A 24,318-nucleotide genomic window follows, 5' to 3' on the forward strand; every position below is an offset into this window, starting at 1 on the left:
CGCCCACGGCACCCCCACTGCGCCATTCGGTCGGTGTCGGTTATGGGGAGGCGGTTGGAATGTGTTGCGCGGGCACTGGTTTATAAGGGGTGGGTGGTGGTGTGGTCTGAGGTTGGGAGGGAAGGAAGGTCGTGGTGATGGCTGGTCTGGGCGTTTGTAGAGACAAAGTCGAGGAGAAACACTTTTAGGCAAGAGAAGAACGCCGACATCTTGAAATTCGGCGATTCCATAACAGAACTAGTCATGAGAGGAATAATTTATATTTAATTATTGCCAAAACAGACAAAAGCTAGAGCTGGGTAATTATTTCCGACAATATCCTACACTCAACACATACAGGTACAACTTCCCTTACTCTTTCTTCTCGCCATCCAACTCCAACCACCTCTTATCCACCTTCTTAAACAACGCCGGAAACAGCTCTGACCACGGCTGCTCATGCCCCTCAACCACCGCACCCCTCTTTGCCACAGCCACATCTAGCACCTTCTTGCACGCCGCGTGGGCCTCGGCCAGCTGTTCCGCAAATTGCTTCTCCTTCTCTTCTTCTCGTTTAAGCCTCTTCTCCTCTTCCTTTTTCTCATCTCTCTCCTCCGCCTCGTCTTTGGCACTGTTTTCCGCTTCGTCTTCTCCGTCATCATTCTCCAGGGGGTCTTTGCTCTCTGGCAAATCCAACACCAGACTGATGCTTTTCAGGTTGGGCAGAAACTCGGCCGACTCAAACGCATTGGCCAAGGCATTCAGCTGAGGAATCATGGACACGGGCCCCTGAATCGACAGTTTCTCCAGCCCGGGTGGGAGCATCCAGTGTAAATAGTTGCCGTTTCCTGGTACCTCTAGTTCTCCGTCTTCCCCTTCCCCTTCGTTTTCCTCTTCTTTTTCCTCTTCCGAGGCCTTCTTCTCTTCTCTTTTCTCTTCTGACTTCTCCTGTACTACTTCCTCCACCTCCACCTCCTTCTTCGCCTGTTCCTGTCCCTCCTCCTCTGACTCTACTTCCCCTTCACTGGCCCCCCCTCCCGTAATCCCAACCAACCTCGCATGCATCGCACTCCCCAAGGTCAACTTCAACTCCTTCAGCCCGTCCAAGCTCTGTAGCGCCGCTGGAAAAATCACCGTCGGCACATGCAGCAAATCCCACTGACTAGCCGCGTAGAGCGTGAGAGACTGCAACCCGTGCAGCAGGTGGGGATGGGCCATGGCCATCGCCGTAAAGGTTTCGAGGCAGTCGTTGCCGAGGACAGAGAGGGAGGTCATTTGCGATGGGGGCGCGCCGGGGGGTGGGTCGCGCGGGAAGCTGATGGATTTGCCTTCGTATTTGGTGTTGAGGTATTTCGACCATTCGTGGGGGACCGAAGTGATTTTGATACCGCCGTCTTGTTCTTCCTCTTCTGAGGAGGAGGGCGTCTCAGCAGCGGCGTCACCTTCTTTGGTCTCGCTGTTTTGCGAACCGTCGTCCTTGTCCACATCATTCTCGTTCCCAGCCTTTGACGCCGCAGATGCGTCCGACCTCCTCCTCGGAATCGTCCCAATATTCTCCGCATCCTTCATCAACTCCTTCGTACTCGGCCCCTCAAACCTCAACCCACACGTATAACACAACACCAAATTCCTCACCCTCCCCTCCAAAATCGCCGGCGTCGCCACCCTCTCCGCCCCCGCATCACTAACCACCAACAACTCTAACGGCCAATTCAGCGGGAACTTCCCATCCGTCCACCGCTCCTCAAACCCAGCCGCCACGGAAAGGTACCGCACTGCTGGGAAATGTTGGCTTAGGATTTCCCATTCCTCGTTGCAGGGCATGTCCCCGCGGATTTCGAGGATGGAGGTGGTTTCGGGAGGGACGGTGTCGTTTGCCGCGGCGGTTTGGAGGATGTCGCGGAGGGTGGGGCCTGATTCGCGCCGGTGACCTACGTCTGAGGTGGATGCTTCGACTCGTAGGGCGGTCATGTCGAGGACGGGGATGGTTTCGGGGAGTGCTGGTGCAGAGTTGGCGGGACCGAGGGAGGCTGTTATCCATTTTGGCGCTTTGAAGGTGAAGGGGGAATCCTGTTCGGGTTCGGAGTGGTCGCTCATGTTGTTGGTGTTGTTGATGTCGCTGTTATCGTTGCTGCTGTTGCTGTCTTGGGCTGGGGTTGGCTGCCGGAGGTTGTAACTGCTACGGTGGGAACCGTTGTTGATTTGCGCTGTTTTGATCTCGCCGGACAAACGTCGAGAGGAAGAAGAGGAGGAGAAGAGGGCGGCGTGTTGGAGTCTAACAGGGAAAGCAAGACGAGGACGGACGTTATACCGTCCTTTTGTAGTAATAGCAGCTGAGAAGGTCTGGCTGTTTGCCATATGCGTCATTCCCCGCTTTCGAGCTGAGAGGATGAGGACGGCGTTTGAAAGGGGCCTAGCCAATGACCTTGTTTGCTGCAATTGAGGACGGCCACGCCCCAACATCATCCTCGTCACACGCATTGTGTGTTTTCTCCGTTGGGTCGATGGGTTTGGGGCAATGGAGGATTAGGGTATTGTTGAGGACGAAGAAAACGGCGGAAAAACACTAGATAAGTGGGGCTGAAGTGTGAAGGATTCAACATACATGGATGAACTTGAGCGCCTGATCAATTATCAAAGCACAACCACCCACCCCCAATTGCAGAATGTGGGAAGCCGATGATCCGATCTTAATCAGGATACAAATTTCGCCCACGCACAACCTCACACCAAAGCCGTCTGGAATCGCTTCCCATGTTGGACCCAGGAAGGAACCCTACCCCCTAGGACGATACAACCCAGTCGGGTAACCACCATCCGCGTGCTATTTCAAGGGCTTTCTTGCTGTGATTAGTGATCGCCTTCATGTATTGGTCGTTTCAGTCATCCGTCCTCTTCAGGATAACGTTGGGTGTCTAAATCCAGGGCAGGTTGTCGTCGGGTCACTCGGATGTAGGCCGTGGGTTGTGCCCGCCTAACCGGGCATGGTATTTCCGTTCAATGTCTCGTCAATCAAAACGCTGGGAATAATCTAGAATACGCAGTCAAGTGAGCATTACGAGGGTATACCCCCCGCTTTAGACCGAGATTCTGAAATCCCTTTGTCAAGTGGACTTGAACATCGAGATACAGACCTCGCAGGCGCTCCCCGTGTTTCCAACGGCCGAATCAACCACTACATCAAACTCCACCGATGGGAAGTATTCACTCCGAGTCCAGAAGCACAAAGTGTTCCGGGGGTTGATATCATCAGTCTCCAGTTGTCGGAGCTTCCCTCAATCGGAGTCCCTTTCCCGACGTTGACTTGAAACGACGCAAAGTCCCCACAACTCCTCCGGGTACTTCCTATGGACCTCTGTCCATTCCGCAAGACCGTTCTGCTGTTTGGGGAGCCAGCCTCCTGAGCCAAATGGCTCCGCCCCTTTGTATTCACGTTCTTCCTCGGCTTCCACCTCCGGGCTGTTGTACAGCATATCCCATCTGAATCCCACGCACCAATAGGGAAGCTCTATGCCGCGGCGCTGCATTTGCCGGCCCAGATACTTCCCAACCCTGGCTGACATGCATCGCTTTGCGATATCAATAGGCATCGCCCCGTTACTGTCATGACGGGCCAACTCAACGCCCGGAGCGGCCAGAACGAGTTCCATCACATCGACACAATCCAAGGTGGCTGCCCAGTGTACGAGATTCCTTCCCTGATGGTCTCGCTGGTTCGGGTCTACGCGACCGCTTCGGAGCAAGACCATGATCGTATCCCGGAATCCCGCGTCGGCCACGACTTGGGCCGCGGTTCGGCCGAGCCGGTCTTGGAGTTGTAAGTTGGCCCCGTGCTCTACGAGGACCCGGCAGCTCGCGGTGTTGCCTAGCCGCGCTGCTGCGTGTAGCGCGGTGCCGCCGGAGTGGTCGATGTGGTTGACGTTGAGGTTGGCATCGCCTTTCCTCAGACATTGGTGGAGGATGTCGCTCCAGTCATTCATGGCTGTGAGATGAAGGATGCCTTTCCCGGACGCGTCGACATGGAGATGCAGGTGTTCGTAGTGGCATTTCTCGAGAAGTCGGAGACATAAGTCACGGTCGCCGTGTTTTGCGGCAAAGCAGAGAGCGCTCAGCTGGCCCTCTTCGGGGATTGGAAATGCTTGGCTGTGTTCGAGGAAGCATAGTGCCGTGCTCTGCATGCCCCAGTAAGTAGTGATGCCGAGGGGGGTTCGGCCGTGACTATCCGTCAAGTCGAGCCTGATCCCAGGCACATTCAGGAGCGCCCGGACCATGGCTGTGTTCCCAGCCGAGGCAGCCAGGTGTATGGGAGTATCGCCAGCGCTGTCTTGAATGTTGGGATCGACCGAGACGTCCTCTAGGAGTCGCTCGAGTCTCTCAGAGGTGGCATGGCCGACTAGGTAGTGCACTAGACACCGGCCTCGGCCGTCCTGCTGGGCGGCATCGAACCTCGGGTGGCTGACCATGACATCAAAAACATCCCATCTCCCTGCTTCCACAACATACTCGAGGCCCGACTTGAACTTGCCCCTGGGGAGCCGGGGATCCGCCCCGAGTCTCAACAACAAGATGGCTATGTCACCAAATGCTGGCCAAGCACTGAGCGCCCAGCAACACCGATAGAGAGGGCCGCCCTCGTTACTTGGTCCCTGCCAGAACTCATTCATGTCATACCCATGGGCCGCAAAATTACGGATCAGTGTTTCCATGACGGGAAATTTAACCGAATTGATGTCAAGGACTGCTAGCAGAGGGGAACCGCTGGTCCGAGAGTATCTGTCAGTCATTATCCAGACAAGTTCATCCCCGAGCAGCCCGCAATAAAACGGGCCGGATTTTCCGGCAAGGTCAGCGAAGAGAAGCCAAAGCGAGTCGTCCGGGGGCATCTTGCGTAGGTGATGATACAAATACGCTCTCGAGTACGCCAAGAACGGGTATTTTATCTTCAGATCTGTAATCATGAGTTAGATGTTCGTGTTAGCTCATGTAGCATTCTAGGACGCTGAGAGCTGTCTCCTGCACATAACTGGGGATTACCTTTCATTTCCGTCGCCTCGTCGGCCGCGTCCTCGAGCAAATCCCGGAGTTTGACATACTGCAGACATGTTCTCGCTACCACCCGTTCTGCCTTGGTGAGTATTTCAGGGTGTTTCTGTTTCCAAGTAGTGCGGAGATATTCCTCGAACGAAAAATGGGAAAACGAGACAGTGTGATCATCGTGAAAGGTGGTGATGTCGGGGAGATTCTCCGCGATAACGTTCTCCAGACCCTGGATACGACTCAGGTCCGTCGATCTAACAACCCGGCCATCTGTCTGAGACAAGCCGAGCACGATTGCGAGTTCATCCATTCTCATTGGCCGCGCTGCGATGGAAAGGATGGAAAGTATGAGCCAGACTTCGTCCTGTACGGACGGGTCAATCTGGTCCATGAGCTTGTCGTACACGGAGGTGATGCTGGAAGATCCTTTGTTAATCTTCGCCAACCTCTGGCGGATGATGTCCTCGTTCCAAAGAAGTCCCCGGCGAAAGTCATCCCAGACAATCCTAGCCCATAGGAACATGCCACTAGCCCGATCAGAGATGGTATTCACAATCTCGAAGCGAGTGGCCTGGTCGGCGCTGGCGTTGAACCCTGTATTGGTGGCCGCCAGCCGGTCGACATTATCTTGGAGATAGATTTTGATGCCCTGCGAAACCTTTTGTAGAGGAACCCTCAACACGCTGAGAGAGGGAACGGTAGAGGCGTAGGTTGGGTTATGCCGGCTCGAAGCGAAGACGCGGACCCGGTGACGCGGTCGCTCTTTTGCCAGATATGTCATGATCTCCCATAACCCACCGAGGATAGAGACAGCTACGGTTGGTCCTAACTCTTCTAGGGCATCGATGGCAATAAAAGTGCGACCCATAGTGTCCATAGCAAGCACTTCTCGGAGGGCGCCCCAAAGACGCTCTTTGTCGAAAGAGTAGGACAAACCGTATGGGGTCCGCCTTTGAAGCCGGTTCTTGACTAGGGCTTCAGCGCGAGGGTTGACTTGAAGCAGTTGGTGAAGGAGCGACCGAAGGACTGTTTCCGCGCCAGTTTGGAGGACATCCAGGTATGAACAAAAGAAGCTAATGCCCTGGTAGCCCAAGGCAAACCCAGACTGGTCGCTGCCCGATAACACAGTCTCGACGAGGAATCGCGTCATGACGCTCTTTCCCGTGCCGGGACCCCCGGAGAATAAGAGAATTCGTGAGCCCATGGAGTTTACCCACGAGAGATAGGTGGGATCATGGAATATCCAGTCGCAGGTCCCCTCGTGGGCCTGAGCGGAACGCAACTGTGCATTTGTGTAGTCGACGCAGAAGAGTCGACCGAGAAGCTCACTGTTGCCATAATAACCCCAGTCCATGTCGGGACTTGGTTGAGGTTGTTCGGGAGCTTTAACTACGAGTGAGCAAAAAGCCACACAGAATTGGGGGGGGGGGAATATGTGCAAACCTTCAGCTAGCTCCTTTACCGCTGCCCAGACGGGAAGATACCGGTTTTCCTTTCGAGGGGAGACTCGAGCCATCTTCCGATGGTCGGCATTGATGGGCACGGAGCGTTCGTTGGGCAGGCCGAGAATTGCAGAAAAGGACTCGACTATCTGGCACACGCTTCAGTCCAGGCGGGGCAGAACGGTAATTGTGGCTGAACCTACCAGACTCGGTCCGAGGGGTTTCCTCTCATAGAAGGATACAATGGGAAACTTGCTCAAGAGCTGGACTGCATGCCTTGAGATGGTCTCTAGCTCTCCAGAGGATATCTCCAAGGTCCGGAGGAGTTCAGTGCGGACACCGCGGCCCAGACTCGCCATGTTGATGATGCGTGATATCAACTGGGCATGAGATGCTGATCTTGAGCCACGATGTGGAGTACCCAAGAATACGACGCCTTTGATATGCTGCGCAATGTTCCCATGCTCCTCGGAGTTAAGGGTGGCCTGGATGAGCATCTCTTTGAACACCACGCCGCCCAGGCTGTGGCAGATGGCGATGAAGGGCCGTGACTGTTCGTGGCGTTGCATACGAGCAAGACGAAGTCGATTCAGCAGGTCGGCGGCGAAGTCGCTAACCCCCATTTTCGACTTTGCAAAAACCACAGCGGAGTCGTATCCATATGTCATGATCCGGGCTTGGGGGATGTGCTGCGGCAGTGAGTCCCGCAGCCAGAGATGGCCGCCATGATCGGTCCATGTTTTGAAAGCGTCTCCGCCAAGACCGTGGATTGCCACAATACTACAGACGAGTCAATAGGTGCACCGAAGACATAGGCGAGGCAGCATACTCGACATAAATATCTTGCGCCCCGCGACCGTGACTCTTTGGACTATAGAGTGGGAAAAGACCGTGTTTTTCCTGTGTCCCTGGCGAAGATGCCATTCTTCCGTGTTCTGTTTTCCACTCTTGGAAAGCTGTTGTTTTCGTTAGAAGATTGCGGCTGAGTGTCGTAGTGAAGAAAGAGGGGTTGAGCGGCTGTGGCTCGTCGGACGTCAGCTGACATATCAGGACAGCAACCCAATCGGCTTACAAGGCAAGAATATGTTGCTTTTCAGATCACTGCAGTCGACTGCAACGAAATTCGTATCCTCATCCAGGGGTAGTAGAGGTAGGGGCATCCTGCCCGGTACAATGCTAGCCATTGCGGCGTTGTCATTTTCCACCGAGCTAATAAATTCATTGGGTGAAAAAGACGCCGAATGGACGAATTGTACATCCTAACTAACGGCGAACATACAATGTAAATGCGACCGATGAAAGATATAGCAATCGATTGTGTGAAGCAGGAAAAAGGCATGTGAATTTTGGTAGGGTGATGTGGAATTGATTAATTAATTATGCGAGTTGGTGGGCCCTAACGACAGCCAAAAAAGAAGGAATGTTCAACAACCATCCATGGCAGCCGAAAAAAGGAGGAACACCGGCGATAAACCGTGCCTATCGTCGTGAGTCGGAAGGAGCATTCCTTCTTCAATCGTTCCATGTATGTATGTACAACACTACAGCTCGGAAGGTCATCAGGGGCTTCGCTTCAACGATGGCTGTTGTTAAATCCACAACACCGTCAATGGCATATGACGTAAGGCCAAGGGTAGGTAGTTGTTGTGCGAGGCGAGACGGGATGCCAGATGGGATGCAAGATGGGATGAGGGAGCGGACGGATGCAGGACGAAGATGGGACGAGGGAGGGGTCAATTCCACGCTGGCACCAAGAATGAACTGTACTACCCAGACAATCAAAGAGGCAATGAATCAAAGTCGACAATGAATTGATGACACAAGTTCACAACAATGCGAGCCCCCAGCTCCCTCATCCCTCATCCCTCCTCCCCTCTTACTTGCGCTCCTCCATCTTCCAGCGTCGTTGTCCGTCATTCATTGCCAGTGAGTCTGACTATCCGAGTGGGCCGTGATCGAAAAAGCTCCGGGTAATCTAGCGGACTAAGGACACAATGGCCCCCTTCCCAACCGCCCCCCCGCGGCCGCTCCCAGAGGTCTCTATACACTTTGTGCACCGTGGCGGCCGCGGGGTTAAACCGCTTCAAGTTCCTATCAGACGCCAACAACGGAAAGGGGCAAGAAGCATTATGAGTCCTAGGCCCGTCTGTTGCTGTCGTAGCTGGGGAGGAGGGCCCGGAGGGCGAGACGAGGAAATCAACCAAGGCTTGCTGCTGCTCGTCCAGCAGCTGCCAGATCCTGAAAGTGACCTTGGCGTGGTCCGAGTGAAGATAAACGTTCGGCTCCCCGTCGTCCGAGGAGCTGCTGCCGCACGGCTCGGACCGGTCAAAGAGGACGACGCCGCCGAGCAGCGTATTCTCGGCCCAGTAGCCGACGATGTCGGCGAGCCCGTCCGGATACTGATTGCGAGCGTTGTACCACGGGTGGCTGAACAGGGTCGGGCCCGGCTGTCGTCTCGCTAGGTTCGGGAGTTGCAGGTCTGACTCCCACGAGGTCACCAGGTCGATCGTGTAAAGCGGGTCGCCGCCGGTCGTCTTGCAGACGTCGTCGTGAAGGCGGTAGTCTCGCTGGAAGAGGAGGACGGCCAGCCTGTGGACGGTGACGGCGACCAGCTCGATGAGACGGCAGTGGAAGCTGCGAGAGCCGGGCGAGGTAGACTGGTACGCCTGGAGAAGCTGGGCGGGATTCAGTAGATTTACTAGATTATGTTTTGATCGTGATATCAGCCAACCCTAGCCTACCTCGACGTCAAAGTTCAGCATGCCGAGATCTGCAAACTCGCACAAGAAGTCCTGCGCAGTGTCCCTGGCACCAGGACAGAGAGACGTATGGCGAGAAATGGGATGGTCCAGGTAGAATCTGCCCTGGCCGTAGTGGTCGTAGACGACACTGGCGAGCGGCAGGCCGTCGGCGATCTGGCCATATGTGTCCAAGGCCCGCCCCGTGCCGAGGACATTCTGGACCGCGCGATCCAAGTCGCGGTGGTGCTTGTCGAGAAGGGAATCCAGGCTAGCCATATCGCGGGACTGGGGAGTGGGCTGTAATTTGAGGAAGGGAGATTCAGATGGAAATAAGATGCAGCTTGGAACGACGGGCGGCGGCTCGATAATAATAATAATAATAATTTGCGGCGAGGACTCGTCACTCGGGAGGGCAAGGGGGACGAGGGAGCCAAGAGAAAGAGGTCATGCTAATTAGGTGACGCTGCAAACGGTTGGCGTTTAACTTTGCCATCATTGGTGGGCGGAAGTTGAAACCGGGTGCCTACCTGAACCAACAACCCGTGTGCGCGGCCCCTGTCAATCTGCCCCATGTCAACCCCGCCCGGCCGGGCCGTCCCGTTACTCGTCGTCTCGTCCCATTTGTGTTTGCGGCGTGGTTGAGCTGAAACCAAGGCGGCCGCAGCTTGACCTTGGGACCGCCGTAGGTACCTAGGTAATTACCTACTGCTCCGTGGCTCCGCCCACCTCGAGCCGCTGGAAGCCCAGGCCCGGGCCCGGCGCCAGGTGGCCGGGAGGCTAGGAGGCTGGCGGACGGGTGGCACTGGCTGGCTGCCGGCTGCCGGCTGCCGGCCGACGTTCCGCTCTTAGCAGTCCACAACTATTGAAGTGACAACGGGACCAAACTCGATCGTGGACAACCTGGGAGTTGGGGGCCACTCAACCTTGTTTGGGCCCTCTATTGCAACTATTGCAAACTGTTTGGTCCTGAGCCACTGCCTGGCCGACGTGAATCGAGCCCGTCTCGACTGTCTGGAGCCGCGGCTGGCCCGTCTGGGATGTGGCCGCATGCTATCTACCATCTGCCATCGTCGAGACCGCCGGCGCGGAGCCCGTGACCCGTCCCCGGTCCCCCGGCTTGGTCAAGTTCTTCGTAGGTCGATAGGGTGGGAAAGGCCGAGGGACTGTGGATAGAGATAATATAAATCCTCGCTCCATGTGCTCCATGTCGATGCTTTGTCCAGCAAACTCCTCAAACCAGTCTTGCATCTTCACAACCTTCCCGATTGGCTTCTCACGTCCCCATTCCGCCACCGGACAGTGCTGGCATTGTCCTCCCCTTCCCATTGCTCCTTGCCTCTGACCAGTCACCAGCTCACCCAAGTCACTTGCCCGGATACTTTGAACAACACAATGCCTAGGGACTCCAAAACTTCCTCCAAGGGCCCCTCCAAGAGTTCCTCCAGCGCTCCAGGCGAACGACGGCCAACACCACCAAGCAGCCAAGAAACCCACCTGAACATCACGATCAACCTTCTCCGGACACTCCACACAATCAGGGAGTCGGCTACTCTTCCGTGCAAATATCGACGTGGGGGCCTGTAGCGGAGTGTCCCGCGAGGAGCTCTCTCCCAATTACCTTTTCCACCACCACCACCACCACCACCAACAGCACCACCGCCACCCAAGCCAGTCCCAACACCGCCGGCGCCGGCGCCGCCGGATTCGATTACTTTGCCAACGTATACCATGAGCCCTCCGCCGACGACATGCCCTCCATGTCGATCCGCACTGTGTCAGACGACGGCCTTTCCGAGGTCCAGACGTCCGACGACCTCCTGAGGGTCGTCCACGCCGTGACCAAACTCGTTCTCGACATGCTGGAGGCTCCAGGCTCGGCGGCTGTCGAGAACCTGGCCCAGCTCGGAGCCGATGTCGTGCAACAGTGGAGGTGGACGCCGCCGGCCCATGACATAATCTACCCACCCGCTCCGCCGGTCCGCCCGGGGCAGCCGAGCCAGCTGAGGCCGACCGACGGCGAGATGAGGGGCTGGGTGAGTTTCTTCGTGGGCCACCTCCGCCAGAACTTCGTGCCCGTCGTGTTGAGTCAGCATCTCGCCAACGAACAGTATTACGGGGACTATGCCTATGCAGAGTTTCCGCGAGCCGACTGGGCGACAGATTCCATGGCGAGATGTAACCAACAAGCGTGGGCAACCGGGCGAAGCTTGACCAGCCAGGAACTTCAGGAAGTGATGCGCGACTGGGAGCCCTGGCGCGCGGGATGCATGGTCATCAAGTTGGAGGTGAGTCTGTCCATCCATCCCCGTCACGCACACCCGTGGCGTGACGGTGGGTAACCCCCTTTTCCCGCAGTGCGCTGACAGAACCCGAAAAAAAAAAAACTCAAGATGCTCGAAAGCCTGGCCGAACTCAGGTCCGCCTATCTCAACACACCAAATAGCCATCCAAAATATTCGAAACGCGCCGAAGTCTACCGCACCACCTTGACCTTCCAAGCCATCATGGCCATCCACGAGCTTGTCCATTGTTTCGTTGGCTTCCTGGGGGGCTGGGGGCCGAGAGTGCTAACCCCAGTGAGCATCATACCCCCACAGTATACGGCATGCTTGCGCGAGACAGAGGATCCGATAGTGACGGCCGGTTGCACCCCGCGAGGGGAGGCAGGGAGGACGTGGGAGGACCGGGTCTTGGGAGGCATCGCGAGTTTGTGTTACTTGCCAACGAACCCGGGCGACGTACCGGTTGCGCAGCTGTTGATTACCGACTCGAACAATCGGACGAGGCTAGTTAACCCCAAGGCTGTAGAACGCTTCGTCAAACGCGGTAAGTTCACTAGTTGGCCGACGCAATAACTAGCGCAGAGCTACCCCCACCCCAGAACTAAAGTCTAACAGGTTCGAAACAGATTTCAAGTTCCCCCTAGACATTATTGGGGACTGGGCGGCTCCGGTTGGTTACACCGCGGTAGCCGGGGGGGCTTTTAGAAAAAAGGCCTCCCAAGCTTCCCAGAAACACGTGCGGTTGCTGGGATGGCTAGCTAACAAGAGGCCTCCAAGCTGCGCCTGTTTTCCGCTCGTCATCCCCAAGACCTTTCCAATTGGCAGAGTTGGCGGTGGCCCTTCTCCTGGCTCCAGGCACGGTTCCAGTTCACCCTCGAGAAGCACGGCCAGCCTTCCCTGCTCGCCTGGCAGGAAGACCCCCGAGACTGCTCGTGTTAACAGCAGAGGCGGCACTAATACTACAAATAATGGTTGTGGCCCGAAAGCCCCCGCACGGCCAGCACATCCCGTTGCCCCTCATTCCAGAAACAGTCGTGCCGTAGCTGCCGTTGGACACGCCGGCGGAGTTCCCAGTCTGAGTCGTGGCACGCCGTTGAAGCTCATCATCCCGCAAGAACAGGGGCACACCCCGACGGGCCCGACCCGGAAAGTCACGGGTCCTGTCGTGGTAAACAACAGGCCGCCGCAAAGCCGTGACGCGAAGGGGGGTGTTCAATCGTCGGTCCCGGTCCGAGGAAAACCTGGCGGTGTCCGCGCGGCTTCGCCGTTGGCCTCAAGCCCTGCAAGCAGCGCGGGTCCGAGTCCTCAGCGGAAAGCCGTGGTATTGACTGCCGCCCAAGGTCATCAAAAGACCACTGGGGCGATCTCCGCAGCGGCAAGAAGTCCCGTAGCACGGACTCGGGTTGCTCCTCAGGGCCCTGGCGGTACTGCCTGAAATATGTCAGATTCGGGGGGCCCTATATTCTCATCGTGAGGTTATAAATCGGTTCAAGAACGTATTGAGCATCATTCACCAGCATCCAATCGTCAGTGGTCAGGTAACCTTGACGAGGTAACTATGCCGAGGCACTGCCAAGGTCGAGGCCCTCTTTGTACTGACCAAGGGTATCCATAAAAGTCAGACCGGATCTCGAAAGCATCGGTATCCTCGCCGAAAAGAAAGGCCTTTACAATTAGGTTTAGGATATGGCTAAAGCATCGGATCAGTCGTGCCTTGACATCGTCGTTATCTATATTGGGTGCAAACCGAGGGAAATAAGGACGGTAGACAAGCATCGTTGGTTGATATCATAATTCATATCAAAACCTGCCTGTCTTCTACACATAACCATCGACCAGACGGTGGATTTTGTGTTAGTGTCTCCCAATCCAGCGCCTATGTACATACATCAACCACCCCGCTTAAGAGGTCAGACCAAAGAACTTGAGAATGACCGGCTCGTTGACCGGCGCGATGTGCCCAACACCATCGCCGAAGAAGCCCTGAAGCTGCGTTCCATCGCCATACACCTCCTGCGTGTACCCGTTCGACGGCACGTTGGCGTTCTTCGCGGTCAGCTGCAGACCAAACACATCGGCCCACTGCGACAGCGCCTGGTGCGCGCATTCGGGGTAGACCAGATTGTCGGCGTTGCCGTGGAAGATCTGCATGCGCGGGCGAGGGCCGTCGTAGCCGGGGTACGAGTTGCGCACATAGTTGCCCCATTCCGTCGCGGTGTGCTGGATCTTGCCCTGCGCGCAGGTTTGGTTCTGCGACATGGGCGTGGCCGACTCGGCGCCGGCGAAGCAGGCGTGTGCGACGCCGGAGAAGGCCGCGCCGGCCGCGAACACATCCGGGTACGAACCCGCCATGACGTTGGTCATCATCGCGCCTGAGGAGCCGCCCATGACGAAGACTTTGCTGGCATCGCCGCTGTACTTGTCGAGCGTGTATTGCACCATGCTGATGATGCCGCCTGCGTCACCGCCACCGCCGTGCGTGAGACTGGCCGGGTTTTGGACATCCCAGCACTGGAAGCGTGTTAATCCTTAGCCTCAGGGATGATGGGATCTAAATACGTGGGAAGGGGTGGGCTTACGTTGCTCATGTGGGTCGTTCCGGGGTAGATGAGAATGAAGCCGAGCTGGTCGGCATACGACGGGAGCTTGGTGCCGGAGTACCAGCCCTGGGCAGAGCCGCCACATGGGTGCAACTGGTGTAAGATCGTAAGTATTTGGAACACGGCCCTCAATATCACTCGGAAATACTCCGCTGGGATCAGCGAACTTACAGCGACAATGATAGCGGGATTCGCCGCGACCTTGTCGGGAACATAGATGTACATCTGGATGCTGGTCGGGTTCTGGCCAAAGTCCTGCACCTGCGCCAGAGACGCGGCGGAGGCGAGGCCGCCAAAGCTGGCGAGGGTCGTGAGAGCGGTGAGGAGACGCATCGTGAAAGTTGGTCGGCTTGGAGATCTGGTGTTATGGTGTTGGGTGCTTTGTCACTGGCTCCCTTGGTGGTGGTTGTTCCGAATGTCCGTCCAGGGGATCTCATCGATCTTTAAGTACTTTAAGCATTGACTTAAGACTTGCCCTATTCCGGGGGCAGGACCTGCTCAATTGACTCCGCTGACGTAGACCTGGTCGGGTGGGCGGAGCGGCAGAAACTCGGTTTCTGGTCGTCAGGTTGGCGATGGCCCGACATGGTGGTGTCGAGGATCAACGCGTTCGGTACTGAGAGCTGAACCAGTCGGGGCCTGCCATTTGGGCGGGACGTTGGATGAAAGGGGCTGTGATGATCCGGCTCCGTGCTATAACGGGTAAGGGGTGCAGGCCCAGGAAGCCGGACCCAGCCAGCACAATTTAATTGAACCAGCCCACCTTTCTCGGCATCGAACCGCGGGAACTCTCGAATTTCCGTTAACAATACCTAATGCTGGTCGGTGCCTTAAAACATGCGACTGCATTGTTCGACGCTAGAAGCCGAGGCTTCTTCCCGACGCGTCTTCCCCGCCTTGGTGGTACCACTAGCCAAGCGCTGTAGCAGCGGCTCGTTTATGACGCTCCCCGTGGACGCTGGTAGGGCGGCGAGGGTATCTCGATCAATGGAGTACCCCGGAATTCGCGTTCCATAGTTTTTTCAAGCGACCGCTTCGTGCTTGGCAACCTTAAATGCACCCTCTTACGGACTTACGATGTTCAATAACTTGGTCATCTGGAAGTGTTATCACCTTTGCCGAGACCGAATACCGAAATGTAAAGGGAAGGGTCCTTTCACTTGGGTTGCCTTTGCTTCTTTTCTTCTATTCCTGGAAAAACAACGCTTCTCAACACGACGCTCGCGTAAAAGGGGTCGGAGGTTTGTTCGGGCAGTGATCCGTATTCTCCTCGATTGGTGGGATTACAGTTCTGTGTCGCTGATCTTGGTTCGTCTCCATCGTACTTGGCGTAACTTTGTTCCGCACAACTCACCTGGAAGCCCCACGATCAGCTTGAAAAATGCTCGTATGGACGCTAGTCATATGCTGGAGACGTAAGAGTACTTCACCTCCGCCGGAGAACCTTGACTGCCTCGTTCTTCTGCCGTGGCCTCCAACATAAACTGCCGCTTCCTCGCTAAACCCAGCTATTTACAGCATCGACGGATGTTGCGACTTTTGACTACGGCAGTTTCGTCTCATCAGTTCCCTATTCCCACTCAACGGCCTATTCCCACTGAGCAAGGCGATGGCAAAGGCCACGAAAGACACCGTCCCTTCAAATGTGACACGTATAAAGCAATCAATCACCTTGAAGTATACCCGGGAGAGAAAACACAAGGAACGTGAAACTTGGATCCGCGGCGCCTAAACTACCACCATACCCGCTGGGCACGATTCATCCATCGTCGCACTTTGACTCCCCACATACGGGAATCAGTTGAGTCGGCTGATCCAGCGGTACCTCGTGGAAGCGGAATCGGAGGATCGGAAGCCAAGGGAGCGAAGACAGATTTGAACCATGACAAGGACAAAAGGGGGGAACAGCGGCCAGTTGGTTCTTGCCGATTTAGCTTTTGGGAACTTAGCCCTTGAGTCTAGTCCTTCGGACTTGCCGTTGCCTACCTGGTGTTATTCCACTGTTGCCTTGCCCATTATCGTTGAAATGGTAGTTGCGACCCACAACAGGGCATGCGATTCTGGGGGTGCAGGCTTTCAGGTAAGGTAGGTTGCATGGAGCGTAGCCGGGCTTCCAGTTCCTGGCACCTCACTCCCCGTTGAACCCAAGGGAACAACTGCCCTCGTTGCCAAACTACGCTGCGCCTGAGCTCCTCTTGAGACGGAATGAACAGCCCCAAGAGCGAACTTGGACAAGTTAGAGGTGATTGTCTCTCTACACGACACAAGTTACCCCTAAACGGGCCTTTTTATCCACCATTAGCGGCACTTTTGGGACAAGATTTCGACTGCACTTTTAAGTGGATCACTACGAACTTCTTCAACAAGCGAAGCTAGGCAAACCTCGGCGACCCATCAGAGGCTACACTAAATCTCACATCCCAATCGTGTCCCTCCTCGTTCATGAGCTTCCAATAAGCCTCTCCATGCGCCTCACCGCTCACCTGGGGATAAGGCACCGGGCCACCCTCATCGGTAACCTGAGAAGCAAAATAGAGCCTGCACCAAGGCCGGACACTTAGCCCCTGTCACATCAAAAGTTGAGAGATAAAGTAACACGGGCTTCTTACCTGAACTCCTTGGCATCATACGCGATAGTCCCGACCGAGATGAGGTGAGCTAGCGCGGACTTGCCAGGGCCGAGGGTAACGGCGAGGGGGTGAGCCTGGAAGGGAGTAACATTGCCCGTTGCGATGTATACCAGGGGGGGATTGTTGTGGCGCCGGGCGAGGCGAGTCGCATGATGCAGGGCGGCGTACGCACCACCTACGTTGATTTCGAGATCGCGTGAGAAGGCGGCTGGGTCCACAGCGAACGGATCCTTGTCTGGAGGGAAGGTCAGGGCAGCAGCTGGTTGTTGAACAGCCTAAGGTCAGTCTTCAAGTGGATTTAAGAGGGATTAGGTTGTCATTTACCGTTGTAGACAACCGCGTTTGGAACTCCAAGTTTCGACTCAACCTCCTGGAACGCTGCTTCGATTGTCTCGGGCTTGGTGACATCGACATGCACAGGAAGGGCACCATCAACATCCGTCTTGTCGGTGTTGCGTCTCCCTATGGCCACTTTGTATCCTTGACTCAGGAACTTCTTGGCCACAGCATGGCCAATACGTGGTCCACCTCCAAGAATGAAGAGCACTTTTTGCCCGGGCCCCGCCATTTCGAGCTAGTTGCCGGTATTCACAGTAAAAGAGAGGGAGAATCTTGTGAACTCGGCTCAACGTCTGCAAGGACAAGAATATTAAAATAGGTAATTATATCTAATCGCGGTTTGCGTAACTACATCGCAGCCTTCAGCAACCGATTGTTAAGCAAGCGAGACGATTTGTAATTCGTGATGCTGTAACAAAGGCCCAGAGGGCAAGCGAGGTCAGCTCGGCCAAATATGGATGCCGACTAACAACGAAACAAAATAACGCCAATCTATCATCAGCGGCTCGATCAGTATCACCCATCTCGTGTGCCGTTGAGGAATAACGATCCAATGGAAGAGGATACTAGGACGTAGGATATTTAAATGGTTGTGCGGCAGGTTTCCTTATCTTATCGGTATAACTCATGAGTCCCTGCGGAGAAACGCGCAAAAAAGTACCTAAGGACATGAACTAAAAATAGAGGGCTGCGCGCGTTAACAAGGTCGATACCTGGAGACCTGATGATGTTTTCCTCCTTTCAACCTCTGAGTCAATGGACGGCAGCCGGTGTTCTAGCCTTTGCACACTCCCGCGGTACAATTAATCCCGCTTGATAGAAACATATGGTTGGCTCATCACGAGGAACTTTGAGATGAGGTTGTTTGGCCTAACTAACAGAGGTAGCAGAGGACCGGCATACGCTGAAGGAGCCATTGCCCTTGGTATTAATCCCTACCATCCAAGGGGTAGATGATTTTGCCATGCGTATTGCCAACGGCGGTGCCGGGAGATATCCGACACACAGAAAGAGTCATCGATCGAGTCTTTGCTAAGTTTTTTGGAACTGCCTTGGGTGAACTTTTGAAGCTAAGTTGGCCTTGTACGTTGTACATACCGTACCTGTGCTAGGTGGTTTCAGAGTTTCGCTGCTCGTCGGAGTCGGCCTTGACGATGTCGCGAGCGGCCGAGCTTTGCCCCAAACTCCTGACGGACAAGGGGCCTATTTACCTTGTATGTCCCGGATTTCAATCATTATTCAGGGGAATCCAAGCTCCTTGACCCAGCACATTCCATACTCTCATAGATTCGAAGCAAACTACATCCTCGGCATGCATTTTTGGTGTGCGGGCTTCATCAACGCCACAAAGTTGCCGCGTCGGATTGCCTAATGAGGTAACCCGTCCAAGCCAGTGCGACACTGTGGGGAAAGTGGTTGCCGATCGCTGGGCATTCGTCATGGTTCCCCACTTGGCTGCAAAGGTCACATCCTTTGTCGACAGCTTTTTGATGGCCATTCTTGCCATTGACAAAACCACTGGCAACTTTGACAACCATTAACACACTCCGGCTTTCCGGCCGGCACGGCAGCGCCGGCTTGAGGAATGCATCCTAGCGGATTGGGATAACGAGAACCAATTCGGCTCGGTAGGCACAATACGGACAAAACTGCAGCGATTTTAACCCTGCGAGAAGGGATTCCGTGGACTTTATAGTGGATCATCACCCATGAAGTTCTCCATGTTTTCCCCATTCCAGACCCTGATTTTCCCCGGTCTCACCCCGGCTCCAGGTGGCACCAACACCACGCAGAAAATCTGGAGACGCTTCGCGTGTGGCCTGCGGGTGCGACCAAATCCCCACAAGCCATGTGCGAAGACCGGTCCGACTTCGTGTCGAAATCCGTCGCCTGTGGGAAGCCGCATCGGCGATCCCAGCGTTTCCTGGCATCCCGAAGGCGTTTGTGTGGCCAAACCAGGATCCCAAGGATCGAATTGCCTAATGCATGTCTCACGTCCTCCGACTTCAACGGCTAGGATTAACAGAGTAAAAAAAGCCTGCAGGAGGGCCAAGGATATTTAAAGCCGGGCGTTCCGCCTCATTCCCGGACCGTCTTACTTGCTCAATATTCATGCGAACGGTTTGACCCATTGAGCGGTCGACAACTCACTCCCGCAGGCGGTTCACGAGCAGGACAGCAACCGGCCATCATGAAGAAGTTCCTCGGGCTCAAGGGCCAGGCCCTTAACATGGCGGTGGGCATCATTGCAGGATGCGACTTTTTGTTATTCGGTTATGGTAAGACTCCTCTTGGGATTGTCTCGATAGCGAAGCGGGGAGATTTTTGATATGCAAACTGCAGAGAGTCGCTAACATCACGTCGTACCGCAGACCAGGGTGTCATGGGCGGGATCCTCACACTCCCGATGTTCTTGAACGCGTTCCCAATGATCAACCCCGAAGCTGAAGGGATCACGTCCGCCGAGTCCTCCTCCCGATCGACGTACCAGGGAATTGCGGTAGCTTCGTACAATCTCGGGTGCTTTTTCGGCGCCGTCATCACCATCTTCATCGGAAACCCTCTCGGTCGCAAGCGTGTTATCATGCTCGGTACTTCTATCATGATCATCGGCGCCATCCTCCAGGCGAGTTCCACGACACTCGAGCAGTTTATTATTGGACGAATCATTACCGGGTTAGGTAATGGCGGGAATACTTCGACAGTAAGCAGCCTTCCGTCCGAACGATGTACATTCATCGGAGGTTCATCGCAAAATGGATCCGGTCCGAGAAACATGGGATGAATACTGACATGTGATTTTTTATCGATAGGTACCGACATGGCAGTCAGAAACATCGAAAGCCCACAAACGCGGAAAGATGGTCATGATTGAGGGTGCCCTCATTACCTGCGGTATCATGATCAGTTACTGGATCGACTTGGCGCTGTCCTTCGCCCCGACCTCGGTGGCGTGGCGTTTCCCGCTAGCTTTCCAGGTTTTCTTCTGCATTATCATCCTGATCTTCATTCCCTTCCTGCCCGAGTCGCCCCGCTGGCTTATCCTACGCGGCCGCGAGGACGAGGCCAAGGAAGTCATCGCCGCGCTCGAGGACAAGGAACCAAGCGACCACGTGGTCGAAAACGAGTTCCTCGCCATCAAGGAAACCGTGCTGGAGATGTCCAAGGGCACGTTCGCTGAACTATTCACCATGGACAAGAACCGCAACCTGCACCGGACCCTCCTCGCCTACTTCAACCAGGTCTTCCAACAGATCTCCGGTATCAACCTCATCACCTACTACGCGGCTGTCATCTACCACGGCCTCGGCATGACCGACTTCATGTCCCGCCTGCTCGCCGCGCTAAACGGCACAGAATACTTCATCGCCTCCTGGCCAGCTGTCTTCCTCGTCGAGCGCGTCGGCCGCCGCAACCTCATGCTCTTCGGTGGCATCGGCCAAGCCGCGACCATGGCTATCCTAGCGGGCGTCAACTCGCGCAAAGAGCAAGGCTTCCAGATCGCGGGCATCGTCTTCCTCTTCGTCTTCAACACTTTCTTTGCCGTCGGCTGGCTGGGCATGACCTGGCTGTACCCGGCCGAGATCGTCCCCCTGCGGATCCGCGCGCCTGCCAACGCGCTCTCGACCAGTGCCAACTGGATCTTTAACTTCCTCGTTGTCATGATCACCCCTGTGGCGTTCAACACCATCGGATACCAGACTTACATCATCTTTGCGGCTATCAATGCGTTTATGGTGCCGTGTGTCTACTTCTTCTACCCGGAGACGGCCTACCGCTCGTTGGAGGAGATGGATACCATCTTCCACAAGGTTGACGCGGGCTGGAAGGGGGTGTTTACGGTGGTGCACCAGGCGAGGAAGGAGCCGAGGTGGTATGGGAAGAATGGGGAGCTGCTGGTGGATTATGAGCAGACGGAGGAGCACTTGAGGCATGTGCGGCCGCAGCAGCCAGCTGCTGCGGTGCCGTCGGAGAAGAGGTCTGGCGAGGAGGGATCGGGGAGTGGGAACAGCGATGCTCGGCATGATGAGTTCCGGGGGTAAATGTTTTGGGGGGGGTTGGGGGTTGAATCGTATGAAAAGGTGCTAGTTAACAATTGTTGAGGGGAGATGATACCCGGGATGCAAGATGCATTGCTGACTTTGGGAGAGAATCATACATGTGTAGACCGGTTGTTGGGCGGAGGGCATACCGGTGCTGAAAATACACCGCTGTCCGGCTAAATGTTATCTTTTCCTCTTTCTCTACTTCCAAACTTCACGCTTTCCTTTCCTGTGCCTTAGACCTTATCCGCGTGACCGTGAAGCACGCTGGATATGTTTTACAGTCGGCTACGCTGAGTCACCGCTGACCTAAGAGTTTATCGGAGTTCGTACGACACAAGTTTAATATTCACCGCAGCATGAAAAGGGGAGGTGACTTCGGGAACCGCCACCGGCGCGCCGTCTTGGCGTTCATGCGCTCTTGAAGCGAGCGAGGCGGGCCGCTTTTCTTCTTCAACGAACACCAAGCGAATATCGGCACGGGGATGAATGACCCAGGACGGAATAGAGACATTGACAAATACTAAGCGAAGGGCGCGATACATGAACGTGAGTGAAAAGGGAGTGGTCTTGACCTTCCCTAACGATGACTGGGCGCTTTGGTTTCGGTCGGCCGGCCGAGGGGTAACTTGGGTGACGTTGCACGCGGGCTTTGGAGCGGAGGATTGGATTGCAGCGTGGCGGCGCTATTGGATGTGCAAGTTGGACTGTTGACGGTGAGGGGAGGCGAGGGCGACTTAAACGGCCTGATAACTCTCGCCTAGGTTCAGAAGTGGGAGGCGGGTAGTTCTTTGAAGTCGGAGTTAGGACCGTAGCTAGACAGGCACGGGGTTGGTTGGTTTGTTTTGGGGAAGTTGATAAAGTGACAAAGCTGGGATGAGCGGGGCGAGGCTTGCTGAGGCGAGCTCCGATGGCGATGTGATAGTTGCGAAGGGCCTTTTCGGAGGTTTCCTATCTCAAGGAACGGTCTGGACTCAAGTTATTGAGCCTGTGAGAGCCAGGAACGTGAGGGAAGGGTTGCAATTGTTTGTTTGTCTGTCCTTGTGACAGGACGGCGTAATGTTGGAGAAGCAGCTGCAGGTGCATTTGACAGACAGCTACGAATAGTTGCGTGCTAAGTCTGTTCCAGCCTGCAAGTTCCCCAACTTCACGCAGCACAAGATCGCCAGGGGTTTGATTCGTCGATCGCTGCCGGGTTCGGCCACCGGGGTCTGTCGGCCTCGCGCATTATCATGAACCAACCACTGCTGAAAGTTTATCCCCCTCCCCCCAGGAAGACTCCTCAACGGAGCCCTTCTTTCCATGCAAAGTCGTCTCTGCATGGAAGGTGGCTACTTTCAACTTTGACAAGCGCTTGAAACGACGACTTCCCAGCGTCTCCGGGAGTCCTGTCTCCAATCACAGAACGTCCCTTCCTCCCCATCCGGGCGCCAAGAAGCGCCAAGAAGCGCCGAAACAACCTCTCCAGTGGGTTTCCCAGGCGCGCTCCTCGCCCAGTTGGGGTTGTCGGCCAACTGAACACCCTCAGGCCCCACGCGGCACTCGGGCGTGGTATTCGCCTCAAAGAGCGCTGAAGTCTCCTGCCCAGCAGGGCTTGGGCTGGGCCTTGGCAGGTTGGGGTCGCCGACTTCGCCGGATAACAAACCGTCCACGTTTTTGGCGGGTTTCTTCAACATTTTCCTTGGGCTGCCCAGCGGGGGAACGCCTCAACTTTGTGGGTGGCAGCTTCCTGTTTGGGGAGTCCCCGTCCGCGCCCAGAGAATGGCAGATTCTAGGACTTGGCCTGGGGCAGGAGCAACCCAATTGATGTCAGGTGCAACGGGTCTGAGGTTCTAATGATCGAGGGCCTGTTGCCGGTGCCAAGTCGGCATTGAGAGAGTGCAAGGAGCGGAAGGGCGCAAAGTTAGGTTGTTCGGCTCGGTTCGTGCAGTGCCGAGGTGGATGTCTAATTGCGCAACCCCTGACAAGCTTCCCGCAACTACCGAAACGGCAGTTAATAGCAGGTAGGGCGATGACAGTGGCCGACGGTTCAACAGACACCAAAAAGGTCGTATACCAGCATATGTTCTGGGAATGTCGCCAGTTGACGACGTTTCTTTTCTTAAAATAACTCTATTTTTCGAGAGGCTGTTGTCGATCGAGACCCTGGGGAAAACGACCCTGGACGAAGAACACGACGTTTGCGAGCAACCCTACTTGTCGTTCAGATCAGGAGAAGATGTGCGGGTGGTGACTCTGGTCCCTGAAAACCCGCGTGGTCCTGTCATCTGCTTGCACAAGCCGATACCCGACATCGTTTGGTCTGCCGCTGCAGGTCTCTCGAGCGCGAACACCGAAGCGAATTCTCGACGAACCCTTCGCCTAATGTCCTTGATTTGGTAGGTCCTATTGTAAGTTTCTAGTAATCAGCTCGACCGAACTTCATGGCCCTTCGCCTGTCCTTCACGGACTATCTCCCCGGGTTTCTCTTCTCTTTAGGTGCTAGGCCTGAGTTACTACTACACGTATGTACTTAGTGGACGGCGAGCTCGATTTGGTTGTCCCCTCTCCGCCACTGCGGCCCGGGCCAGTGTCCCAGGCTGGAGGAGGGGGACTTCCCGATCAGGAAGGAAGCAAGAGAGTTAAAAAATGTGGGGTAGCGCATGAGAATCGTCGCGTTCACTGGTTCACCCCGTTGATTGCAGCACTTTCGACTCCCCAAAAAAGACCGAGGTCACATCGTAGTGTACTGGGCGGATCTCCGACGCGTTGACGATGAAGGTTGACCGGGTTTTTGGCCACCTCAGAATGGAACATCGACAGACGCACGATGTTAGTGTGTCCTGGTGTGTGGGCGGCCGATCGACCTGCCTGAATCCGGCTTCATGGCCGAGGGTTGATGGGTTGAAGATAGGTGTGGGGAAATGTGCGGGAGAGATACCCTATCGTGGTCTGGGACGGCTGGTCGGCAAGGGTGGTAATGGAAGGGGGAGGGAGGGAATGTTCGCGACTCCGACTGCTCGATCGGTTCGGTTCGGTTCGTAGTCCTGGTAGTGACTCTATGAAGGGTCAGGCAGGACAGGGGAACGAGAGAGTGATCGTCGGGGTATATAAGGTTGAATTGCGTCCCTCGTTTCTGTCCTCGAGAAGACTTTACCCAGCCGCCAATCTCCAGCCGTCTCTTGATCAAGTTCTCCCGTGCCGATCTCACCCGGTCCCGCCTTCGGAACCTCTCACATCGCCAAT

The 24,318-nt window shown here is 55.5% G+C and overlaps 7 protein-coding genes across 7 annotated transcripts; 2 read left to right on the top strand and 5 right to left on the bottom strand.

The window, feature by feature from the left end:
• Window positions 1-351: 351 nt before the first annotated feature.
• On the bottom strand, window positions 352-1,950 carry C8A04DRAFT_15167 (uncharacterized protein; the record flags this gene model as incomplete). Its single annotated transcript, XM_062778381.1, has 3 exons — window positions 352-542; window positions 612-834; window positions 1,030-1,950. The coding sequence occupies 3 exons, from the start codon at window positions 1,948-1,950 to the stop codon at window positions 352-354; spliced, it is 1,335 nt and encodes a 444-aa protein (XP_062633548.1).
• A 1,304-nt stretch (window positions 1,951-3,254) lies between these two features.
• On the bottom strand, window positions 3,255-7,382 carry C8A04DRAFT_40117 (uncharacterized protein; the record flags this gene model as incomplete). The annotated part of the gene is made up of 5 exons (XM_062784830.1): window positions 3,255-4,919; window positions 5,093-6,405; window positions 6,460-6,607; window positions 6,662-7,238; window positions 7,288-7,382. The coding sequence occupies 5 exons, from the start codon at window positions 7,380-7,382 to the stop codon at window positions 3,255-3,257; spliced, it is 3,798 nt and encodes a 1,265-aa protein (XP_062633549.1).
• A 989-nt stretch (window positions 7,383-8,371) lies between these two features.
• Window positions 8,372-9,475, bottom strand: C8A04DRAFT_15189 (uncharacterized protein; the record flags this gene model as incomplete). Its single annotated transcript, XM_062778386.1, has 2 exons — window positions 8,372-9,133; window positions 9,200-9,475. 2 exons carry the CDS (start codon window positions 9,473-9,475, stop codon window positions 8,372-8,374), a joined length of 1,038 nt encoding a protein of 345 aa, XP_062633550.1.
• A 1,116-nt stretch (window positions 9,476-10,591) lies between these two features.
• Window positions 10,592-12,420, top strand: C8A04DRAFT_32306 (uncharacterized protein; the record flags this gene model as incomplete). Its single annotated transcript, XM_062782049.1, has 5 exons — window positions 10,592-10,755; window positions 10,851-11,484; window positions 11,590-12,025; window positions 12,108-12,166; window positions 12,259-12,420. 5 exons carry the CDS (start codon window positions 10,592-10,594, stop codon window positions 12,418-12,420), a joined length of 1,455 nt encoding a protein of 484 aa, XP_062633551.1.
• Window positions 12,421-13,383: 963 nt separating this feature from the next.
• Window positions 13,384-14,414, bottom strand: C8A04DRAFT_40119 (Alpha/Beta hydrolase protein; the record flags this gene model as incomplete). The annotated part of the gene is made up of 3 exons (XM_062784831.1): window positions 13,384-13,992; window positions 14,061-14,174; window positions 14,253-14,414. The coding sequence occupies 3 exons, from the start codon at window positions 14,412-14,414 to the stop codon at window positions 13,384-13,386; spliced, it is 885 nt and encodes a 294-aa protein (XP_062633552.1).
• A 2,039-nt stretch (window positions 14,415-16,453) lies between these two features.
• C8A04DRAFT_40120 (epimerase/ hydratase) lies at window positions 16,454-17,279 on the bottom strand (the record flags this gene model as incomplete). The annotated part of the gene is made up of 3 exons (XM_062784832.1): window positions 16,454-16,619; window positions 16,691-16,970; window positions 17,036-17,279. The coding sequence occupies 3 exons, from the start codon at window positions 17,277-17,279 to the stop codon at window positions 16,454-16,456; spliced, it is 690 nt and encodes a 229-aa protein (XP_062633553.1).
• A 1,962-nt stretch (window positions 17,280-19,241) lies between these two features.
• Window positions 19,242-21,093, top strand: C8A04DRAFT_32309 (general substrate transporter; the record flags this gene model as incomplete). Its single annotated transcript, XM_062782050.1, has 3 exons — window positions 19,242-19,329; window positions 19,423-19,754; window positions 19,864-21,093. 3 exons carry the CDS (start codon window positions 19,242-19,244, stop codon window positions 21,091-21,093), a joined length of 1,650 nt encoding a protein of 549 aa, XP_062633554.1.
• Between the last annotated feature and the right edge of the window lie 3,225 nt (window positions 21,094-24,318).

The sequence above is a fragment of the Dichotomopilus funicola genome, assembly GCF_033296635.1.
Source record: "Dichotomopilus funicola strain CBS 141.50 unplaced genomic scaffold C8A04scaffold_85, whole genome shotgun sequence".
Lineage (NCBI taxonomy): Eukaryota > Fungi > Ascomycota > Sordariomycetes > Sordariales > Chaetomiaceae > Dichotomopilus > Dichotomopilus funicola.